This window comes from Cheilinus undulatus, linkage group 24 (assembly GCF_018320785.1).
Source record: "Cheilinus undulatus linkage group 24, ASM1832078v1, whole genome shotgun sequence".
Classification (NCBI taxonomy): domain Eukaryota; kingdom Metazoa; phylum Chordata; class Actinopteri; order Labriformes; family Labridae; genus Cheilinus; species Cheilinus undulatus.
Genome location: NC_054888.1, coordinates 17,063,109 through 17,073,989, shown reverse-complemented (window position 1 = coordinate 17,073,989; position 10,881 = coordinate 17,063,109). Strand labels below are relative to the sequence as shown.

Below are 10,881 nucleotides of genomic sequence, written 5' to 3'. Positions count from 1 at the left end.
TCTAAAGGGCAACCGTGTTAATTGGCGACCCACGGCCGAATGCGTCTTTGTTGTCATAGTGACACCAGTTCCTGAAATTGTTACCAGCTCTAACAAAAGCATTGTTTTCTTTTTTTTTTTTTAGAATAATTCCCAAAATAATTCATCAGGTATCTTATGAACCAACTTCACGTTGCTGTTGCAACTCAGAGGCATTTTGCTAACGGTCACCAGCAAACACAGTCACCCAGTGAACCGCAACACCGGAAGTGTACGTTTTTGTATTTTCCGGCTTGTTACGCGTTGCAAAGGGGAAAATGTGACGAGCGGTCTTCTATATTTAAGTAAATATTTAATAATAAATGGCCGCTAAGACGTAAATGCAACGTGTATTAGATTACACTCGGTTCTTTATGCTCTATGTGTATCAGTTTAGGTCAGAACTTATACAAAATAGTGGAGTATTAACCCTTTAGGAAGCGTTAATGATGGCATAAGCAGTTGTAACAGACTGCTATAGCTACAGTATGATAATTCAACATTTCCAGAGATAAGGGGAGTATCCCTGTCGAGCTGAGGGGTGGGGTGAACCAGTGGAGGAAAATTCATAGGGCGTATAAGGAAGTTATTTTTGACGGGAGAAGGAGAAGTACAGCGTCTTCAGTTTGGACGAAAAGCTGCAAACACCGGTCTGAAAATGCCTGGAAAGAAAGTCTGCATCGTTGGATCGGGAAACTGGTAACCCTTTCATGTTTCCCCATGTATCTTTAAGAAACAATGTCATCATTTGAGCTTATAGAGGCAGTAATGCAATGCAATCAATGCTTACAGTAAGTTAACGCGGATTTAAGCTCACTAGTGTGTAATCCTTGGCAATATCTTTAAGCTAGTTTGGTTTATTAAATTGAAAAAGCTGCGGTGGATTTAGCTCGCTGTGCCCTTTGACAGCAGCTCATATTTAGTACCAAAGTGGAGGATTAAGCTGCAAGCTGCAACATGAAGGCTGTTTGTACTACTTCCCCTGCAGTATGCAGTCATTGTCCTACAAATAAAGACGATTCAACCTGGGTGTGGACTAAAATGCACCCTACTGCTCTCTCTACAGGCATATTTAGCTTCACAAGTTTGTTTGTGATGAGTTAAAGTCAACATAAAGGAGGTTTTGTGTATTTTAGTGCTTCTTTTGGATTGAAAGAAATATGACACTTCTGCTTGAACATGGTCAAAACATATACCTCGATACGTTCCGATATAGGGCGTTAAAAACGATAAAATCGCAGTTCATTTAATGCTATTATAAAAGTGAAAGCAACTAAAACTGTCGGTATTTACAGTGTTTATAAAAGTATTCACCTCCTTGAATGTTTTACCCTTTCTTTAATTTTTATAAATCAGTCTTGGTCAGTATGATTTGTCTTTTTTTTTTTTAACCAAAAGCCCTCTTTGATGTCAAAATGAAAACAGATTTCTACAAAGTAATCCTAATTAAGCAAAAATATGTACGCTAAAATAAGTGACTGGATAAAAATTCACCCCTTTCAAGTGACTGGCCTAATTAGCAGTATAAAGACACCTGTGTCTGGAAGCTCCAGTCACCAGTTAATCAGTATTCCTGGCTACCATTACACCATTGTAGAAAAAAGAACACCCCAAGCAAACCAAAGAAAGCATTAATGTCAGTATCATTTTATTATTACCAGTAAAGTTATTTTAATGCTCCATAGTATTTAGAGGTAGTAAAGCTTCACAACATTCATATTTTTGCTAAAGTAAGTGTGAGAGAGCATTGTCTAAATTGCACAAATTGGGTGCCTTGGACCTTTATTTTTGCTACCCCAGTATCAAAGTGTAAAAATGTTACTGTGACAACCCCTTCTTATGTGTCTGTCTCTCTTTTAGGGGTTCTTCAATAGCCAAAATAATCGGACACAATGTCAAAGCTTCCAACCGCTTCGACCCCATGGTAAACATGTGGGTCTATGAAGAAATCATCGATGGAAAGAAGCTCACAGAGATCATCAACACCAGCCATGAAAACGTCAAATATCTGCCAGGTCATACGCTGCCCAGGAATGTGGTAAGTCTCAGTGAGGATCAGATTATGTCAGAGCAATTCGCTGTGATCTTACTGTACAAACAGCTATCAAACTGATAAGATAAGGCAACTCTGACACACCTGCCCTGTTTTATTGTCTGTCTACCTTTAAAGGAGGAAGAAGCTATCAAATACAAAGAAAAGAGGCATCCAGGGGCAGGAAAATCAAAGCACCTGTCTAAATATAGGAGATAATATTTAGAAATAGTGCCTATAGTGATATACCTTTAAAATCCAGTGTTATAAAGAGAAACACCTGCCAAGATTTGCTTGCACCTTGCACACCTGTTTCATTAGGTAAAGTGTATGACTCACCGATTTATCAATAGCAATTCAAAACAGTCCAAAATGTTCACTAAGAGCAATTTTTAAAAAAAGTTTTAAGGAATCTTTCAGTGTAGATCAAGGCCAACCATAAGGTGGGGTAAGGGCAGAGCTTTCTGGGGCCACGTCAAACCGGGGGTCAGCAAAATCAGGATCCATTATAACATTAAGCTGTGATAACCATAGTTTATTTTTAACCTGAGTAATAACCACTCTTATCAGAGCAACATAAATCAATTTCATGTATCATACAGCCTTTTCAGAGAGGTAAACCCCTTTTCTAACACAGAATTACCTTAAAGTAATGATAATGTGGATGGGCACACTGAAGTAAACCACGTGGAAAGTGATGTCAGGATGCCAGAAAATAAAGAAGAAGAAACTGTTATGTTATATGAAAAGACAGTGGTGGAAAATATTTAATTAAAAATTATTAAAAATAATGGGTGACAAGTGGTGAAAATGGGTTAAAAGTGGTATAAAAAATGGCAAAACTTGATTTTAAGTGGCCTAAACATTGGGTTAATGGGTAAAAATTGGTAATAAATATAAGAAAAGTGGCTAAAAGTAATGGAAATTTGTTAGAAATGGTATTTAGTGGCCAAAATATGTTACATTTAGGTGCTAAACAAGCTAAAAGTGACAAGAATTGGCATTAATGGGTTAAAAATAGTAAAAAAAAAAAAAAAAAAAAAAAACTGGAAAAAATGGTTCTAAGTGGCCAAAAAAAACCAAAACATGTAAAACAGTGAAAAGAAGCAGAAAAAGTGGCAAATAAAAGCTTAAAGGGGCCAAAAAAATGGTACATGGGCAATAAGAATTGGCAAAATGGGTGAAAAGGGGCCAAAAACATGTTACATTTAGGCAGAAGAAAGGTTAAAAGTAGCAAAATAGATGTGAAAATTGGTCAATAGTGCCAAAGATTGGCAAAAAAGAAAGGGATTAACAGTGGTTTGAAAAGCTGACAAAACTTGGTCCGAAGTGGCAAAAATGTCTCATAAGTGTGTGAAAAGGTGCAAAAAAGTGGTAATAAATGGACTAAAAGCAGCAACATTTTTTTTTAAAATGGTGAAAATGGTAGTAATTGGCCAAAAGATGTTAAATCTTGGCGCAAAATAAGTTAAAAGTGGCAAGAATTGACCAAAAGGCTTAAATGGGGCAAAAGAGAGGTGAAAATGGGTTAAAAGTACCAAAGACGGGCAAAAATGGGTTAAAAGTGGCAACAAAAAGTGTAACATGGTGAAAAGAAGCAGAAAAAATGTTGCCAAAAAGGTTCAAAGTGGCAAAAAAAGTGGTATTAAATGGGCTTAAAGTGGCAAAAGACAGGTGAAAATGGGTTAAAAATGGCTGAAAGGTGCCAAATGGGCAAAATTAAAAAGTGGTGAAAATGGTCTTAAGTGGCAATAATTGGCAAAACTGTTTAAAAGTGTAAATAAGGTGTTCAAAGTGTCAAAAATGTGTAAAATGTGGTAGAAAGTGGCAATAAGGTGTTAAAAGGGGTTGTGAAAACGGGTCGAAAGTTTGAATAATCAACAAAATTACATCTAGGGCCAAACAAGAGAGGCACTGGCACCCCCTGCTGACTAAAGAGAGTACAGCAATGTAGATTTTTAATTAAATAGATTTTAATTGATCATATTTGTATTTGAATTGCATGATATCATTAGTTTCCTTTTTAAGTTAGCATTTTTCAGAATTCAAGTATTGACTTTGACATTTCCCAATTTGAAATATTCTCCGAAAACAACAAAATTTGTTTGGATTTTTTAAACATAAATTTTCGAGCAGTAATTATAATTAATTAATTAATTATAAAAATGTAATAATGTGGGATCAAATTAAGCACATTCCAGGGTTTATTTTCCCTGAAATTCTTCCAAAAACAAAGAAAAAGTATTAATAAAGAGCCACATAAGAACCCCATGCTCTATCTGTGAGTCAGAAGTGATTTGACACATTTTAAGGTCTGACTTTGCCTCATTAGGTCGCCGTTCCTGACATCACAGAAGCCGTCAAAGGAGCAAAAATCCTCGTCTTTGTAATCCCGCACCAGTTCATCAGCAACCTCTGCGACCAGATTAAACCTCACATCACCGAGGGAACCATCGGGATATCCCTCATCAAAGTAAGATCCTTTCATTTTACTTCCTGTCTGCTAAAACAGGAACGTTCAGTCTTGTGACCATGCCTCAGTCACCACAGTGACTCATAAAGTATCCTTTCATCAGAGAGAGCTGAAAATGTCTCCTTATTTTCATGCTTTTGTCATGCAGGGTGTCGATGAAGGACCTGAGGGATTAAAGCTCATCTCTGACATCATCCGAGAGAAACTAGAGATCGAGGTCAGCGTCCTCATGGGGGCCAACATTGCCAGCGAGGTGGCCGATGAGAAGTTCTGTGAAACCACCATCGGTTAGACGCTGATTCTTCACAATATTTACAAACAATTTGTATTCAAATATAAAAGAGGATGTGGTGAGTTGGTCAGACAGTGCCAAGCCTCACTTCCTCTGTGTTTTTTTCCTGAACTACATTCAAAACAGGAGCCAAAAATGAGGCAAACGGCGCCATCTTCAAAGAGCTGCTCCAAACACCAAACTTCCGCATCACTGTGGTACAAGAGAGCGACACGGTGGAGCTGTGTGGAGCTCTAAAGGTAAAAAAGTCACTTATTCTTATATCTAAGAACATATTACACTCAGGAATTATTTTGACAGATTTATCATACAAAAACTTTTGTAATATTTCAAAAATTCCCCAACCTCAAAGGAATATTCTCATAATATTTCTAGGTGTATTTCCATAATTTTACAGGAATATCTCCCAAACCTGAAGATATAACTCCAGTTAAGTTTGTGGAATTATTTGGAAAACAAACCTTAAAATCCAAAGAAAAACCCTAAGAATTTATTGGAGAATTCCCAGGAAAATATGTTAAAGTTAATTCAGCATTCTTATGCAAAATCCCTCAAAAGAAATACCAAGTTTCTACCAATATTCTTATATACCAAAAATTAAGTAATTTTTCTTAATTTCTAAGACATTCCCAGAATAACCCCCAAAAATCTGAAGAAAATACTTGAAAAGGTACATTTAAAATAAAGAAAATTCATGAAGCTTTCTTGGAGAATTACCAGGAATAATTGTTATGATCCTTTAAATTCTACCTGGGTTTCTTGATCAATCTTGGGTAAAATCCTTCAAAAAAAAACAAAAAACAAAAACAAAGACAAAAAACAAACAAACAAAAGTTAAAAAAAACAACAACAAAAAAAAAACAAGTATCTGCCATTATTGACGAAAACAATTCTCCCCAAATTCCTGGAAAAATTCCCCCAAATTCCCTGGAAAAACCTTAAAAAATTCCCAAGCTCAAAGGAATTTCTTATGTTTTTTTTTCTGGGTTTATTTAAGAATTTCCAAGAATATCCCAAAAAAATATCTGGAAAATGTACATTCAATATAAAGAAAATTCCTGAAGCTTTCTTGGAGAATTCCTATGAAAATTTGTAAAAATTCCTGGAATTCTCTTCAAGTTTCTTGATCATTCTTGGGTAAAATTTATTGAAGAAATACCACCATTCTGCCAATATTCTCAAAAATTCCCTGGAAAAACCTTACAAATTCCCAGGCTTCAAACAAAATGTTTTTGTGTTATTTTTCTGGGTAAATTCCTAAAAAAAATATTGAGCAATAGCCCAAAATTCCCAGGAAAAACCTAAAAATTCTACAAAACTCAAAGGGAATTTTTTGTAATGTTTTTGGGTACATCTCTCAAAAATTTCTATAGTATTCCCCAAAATTCAGATTGAAAATTCCCTTAAAAATGCACATAAAAGCCAAGGATATTTGTGGGGATTGTAAAATTTCCCCTGAAAATTTTGCAAAATCCAGGAAATGTTCAAGTTTCCTGATAATTCTCAGTCAAAAAATTCTATGGAACAAAATCCCAAATTTTTGGCAAAACTCCTAGTTTAGTAATTTTTTTCTCACTAGAATGCTTTTTTGAACCTGGAAACAAATGTTAAAACAATCTAAGCCTGTTAGTGATAAATTTGAGCACTTTTTGAACTTTGTTTGTACTTTGATTGTGTGCAGTGTCTTCCAAGATTAAATTGCAGCCATTATTCCTGACCTTATAGCTGATCTTCTCTGCCTGATGTCGATCACAAAAAGATCCCTACTATAGATCTCTATGAGCCTGTCAAAGGAAGAGCATTAGTGACTGTCCATTGAAGCAATGTTGTCAGTAGAAGTGACTTTAGACTTTACCTCCTGTCAGAATATCGTGGCAGTGGGTGCTGGTTTCTGCGATGGTCTCGGTTTTGGCGATAACACCAAAGCGGCGGTGATCCGCCTGGGTCTGATGGAGATGGTCGCCTTCGCCAGGCTCTTCTGTAAAGGCTCAGTGAGCTCTGACACATTCCTGGAAAGCTGCGGCGTGGCCGACCTCATCACCACCTGCTACGGGGGAAGGAACCGCAAGGTGGCCGAGGCCTTCGTCAAAACGTCCAAGGTGATAACATCATCCATTACTTCTACTTCTATCTTTTATTCAAACTTACACCTAAAGGAATTAGGGTAAGGAATGAACGTAATGTGTTTTCTGCAGTCTATCACTGATCTGGAGGTAGAGATGCTGAACGGGCAGAAGCTGCAGGGTCCGCAGACGTCAGCTGAGGTCTACAAGATCCTACAGAAAAGAGACATGGTTGACAAGTGAGTTCAGTACTTCAGTTACAACTGTGTAGTTCCTTAGAGGCTTTCACGACAAGGTTTTCTGTCCCGGGAGCACCAGCATTTCTATAGTTCCACGTAGTGATTATCAAATACCTGTCTGTTACTTTAAAAGACTGGATAAGTAATGCCCTATTCGCATGGGATTAGTATTACTTAGGGGCCTCTGGTAATTTATATAATCGAACATGATGTCAGCATTTTTAATCTTGTGCAAATCGCCATTGTCTGTAATTTGCGGGGTAAAAATTCCAGGGCAAACTACCTCCCATATTACAGCACACACACAGGTCCACAGGTAATTCTAATCCCTTGCGAAAGGGTATTTCAGCCACACTTAACCACTGCCACAAGGAGAAACAATAGCAGTCGGTGCAGAATTATATAAAGATTTTCAGTTTTATTCACTGATGAATGCCATGCTTCACTGGATGGTCCAGATGAATGGAGCTCTGGATGGTTGGTGGATGGCCCCTATGTCCCGACAAGGCTGCAATGTCAGCAAGGAGGTGGTGGAGTGATGTTTTAGGCTGGAATCATAGGAAGTGAGTTGTTCGACCCCTTTAAGGTGCCTGAAGATGTCAAAATGACCTTAGCCAAATATGTGGCGCTCCTAACTGCCCATTTCCTGCCATGGTACAAAAAGAAGAACCGTGCCTTCCGGGGTAAAATCATTTTCATGCTACAAAAAAAAAAAAAAAATAACCACAGAGGCCTTGGCTGCTATGGGCATGAAGGAAGAAAAAAATCATGTTTTCACGTTTAGCTGAAGGTTGGAAAATGGTGAAACTTCCCTTTAGAAGTCATACTTTAACTACAATATTAGAAATCGTTCCTATTTTTTAGCTTCTATAAGTAAAGCTGGGATTGTGTAGGATTGGTAATGCATTACAACACCAACACTATGAACTCAATGAAAAATATTTAACTGAATTAACACCTTAATGAAAGCTTCTATCAAAAACAGACATCATAAATGTTGAGTTAATGACAGTAGAGCTCTATGTGTGCCTAATAAAGTAGAAATTCTCCCAAAGAATCAACTAAAACAAGCTTATTAAATTGTTTTCTCTAGCTTTAAACAGTTAATTTAACAGTAAATCACATTATTAACTATATAAATCAGGATGAAATCATCAGTTTTACCTTCCTGTTGAGGTGTTAACACACAGCTGTGGTCCTCCACCTCAGGTGTTTTCATTTAATTCTGCTGATGAGGTCAGAGGCCTAATCAAATGTCTGTTTTTCTGCAGGTTTCCTTTGTTTTCTGCCGTCTACCAGATCTGCTTCCAGGGCAGAGAGGTGAGAGAGATCATCACCTGCCTGCAGAATCACCCAGAGCACATGTGACGGGACCAAACGCACCAACAGCTGCTCCTTCAGTCTGCAACCACCAGAAGGGGCTAGAGATTCATCAGACAAACGCACAAAGCCGCAGGGAAAACACAGTCCAACAAAGTGCACTTTTACTGTTTTTATTTCAAGGAGCCTTTATATTTTAGCTTTTAAAGTCTTTTAATGATTTTAACATTTCTGGAACAGTCACTAGGCTCTTTAAATACATCTCTTTGTAACTCTACTGGATTATTAAATGCATTTTTTAACCTAAAAGTAATAATGATTTTGTGTACAATACTACAAGACGGTCTGGCTGGTTTCCCTCTATGAGTTTACAATTTCAACATTAAGCTTAAAGAAGCTGTTTTTAATCTTTATATGAAACTCTTTTCTCAATAAAATCATTTCATAAGAATTATTTTATCTCATCATGTCAGTTTTTCACAGAGTTTCCACAACGGAGCATTTTAGAACTCTTCAATTCCTTCAAATCAGAGCTAACTTGTTTGTAGATCTGTGATTGACCTTTGTTTTAGACCACACAGCCAGGCTGCGGTGGACTCAAACTGATTCCCATGAAGACCGCTGTATCTCGGTATTAGAGAGCAGATTCAGGAACAAACAGCGTCCTTGTCCATCCGTGTTACAGGTCAGATTGATGGAACCTTTGATAGTCTATCAGTCTGCCATCACTGTTTACCTGTACTCTGTAAATGTCTGTGTCTATCATCAAGTCTGAATCTTTCCTCCTGTCTCTCCCTGTCCTGTGACCTGTCTTTCGCTTTCTAAGTAAACTTTCTAAAGTCTGAGAACTGGAAAGCAGTGCCAGTGTCCTGCTGGATTACAGGAGAATTTTCCAGAATTATTCCTTAGAAATTTTTTGGAAACTCAAGTTTATCTAAAAAAAACTCATATTGAAAAAAAAATGCTTAAAGACATTTCCTAAAAATCTCTGGATACACTCCCCAAATATCCTCAAGAAAAAGCCAAAAATTTCTGGGAAAGACATCCATGAAATACTAAGAAAATACATCAAACCTCCTGGAATCATTCTCCTAAATTAAAGGAAAAACTCCCCAAAATTTCCAGGAACATTCTCCTAACTTCTCAGGAAAATTCCCCAAACTTTTCTGGAAGGTCCCTCAAAAACTTGGGTAAATTCCCCAAAATTTATGGGGATTTCTTCACAAAAACATGGCAACATCACTAAAAATTCCATGTTATTTCTGAAAAATTGTGAAAGAAATTCATCCAAAATTCCCAGGCAAATTTCTTTAGAAAATTCTAAAAAATAGAATAAATAGGGAAAAAAATTAATAAGTGAAAAGACCCCAAGAAAGATTCTGGAAAAAAATCCACAGAACCTCTGGGTGAAAACAAAATCCTGACAACATTCCTCAAAAGTCCTAGTAATACTCCCAAAACTTAAAAAATTGACGAAATTTTCAGGAACATGCCTTGACATTCCCAGAAACAGCCCTTAAATTTCTTAGGAAATTCTTGGAAAATTCTTTAAAAATTCCAAGGACTATTTAGCCTAATTTCTTTCAGATTTTGTTGAATTTCAGAGGATTTTTTTTACCAGGGTATTTTAATAAAATTTCTGAGAAAATTCTCCCAAATTCCTGGTTAAAAATGTCTATTAAGTCCTGACTGCACTCCCAAAAAGTCCAGGTAACACCCTCAGAACTCATGGGGAATATTCTCAAAATTTTCAGGAGCATGCCCTGATATTCCCAGGAACCATAATTCCTATGAAATGTCCATAATTTCCTGGAAATTTATTTGATGATTTCGAGGAATATTCCATAGAATGTCTGTCAAATTTTCAGAGTATTTCTGGGAGAGTTTTTTCTTATATCTTAGGGACATGTCATAAAATTTCTGATAAATCAATCAAATCCTGACTGCATCCTCAAAATGTATGGGAACATCCTCAAAATTCACAGGGAAAAAAATGTCAAACTTTTCAGGAACATGCCCTGATATTCCCAGTAACCAAAATTCATGGGCATTTCTGGGAAAATTCCTAAAAATCCACAAAAATATTATGTAGAATTTATGGCATTGAATTTCTGGGAAACTTTAGTTTTTAAATCCCAGGAACATTCTGTGAAATTTCGGGGAAAAATTCCCAAAATTTCTGGCTAAAGTTGCAGAAGTTCCCACAAAAAAATCCTAGAATTTTTGGAAATTTTCTCCAAAAATTCCTGTATAAAAATTTAGAAAATTCCTGATATTCCTGATAATTCTGGCACATTTTGAAGCTGCTCCCCCTGCTGGATAACAGGCCCTCATGTTTCCTGGTGCCCACATCCCAGGACATCAAAGAGCCCACTGAAAACCCAGGAGGGGGGTGAAGTATGCAGCAGTTTTAGGGGGGCTCTACGATCTCCCACAGGTTCCCA

General features: G+C 36.9%; 1 protein-coding gene across 1 annotated transcript; it reads left to right on the top strand.

Moving 5' to 3' along the window:
• The first annotated feature begins 285 nt into the window (after positions 1–285).
• On the top strand, positions 286–8,850 carry LOC121506266 (glycerol-3-phosphate dehydrogenase [NAD(+)], cytoplasmic-like). Its single transcript, XM_041781989.1, has 8 exons — positions 286–717; positions 1,879–2,056; positions 4,383–4,523; positions 4,672–4,810; positions 4,942–5,054; positions 6,681–6,914; positions 7,011–7,117; positions 8,389–8,850. Exons 1-8 carry the CDS (start codon positions 677–679, stop codon positions 8,483–8,485), a joined length of 1,050 nt encoding a protein of 349 aa, XP_041637923.1. The 5' UTR covers positions 286–676; the 3' UTR covers positions 8,486–8,850.
• Positions 8,851–10,881: the final 2,031 nt, after the last annotated feature.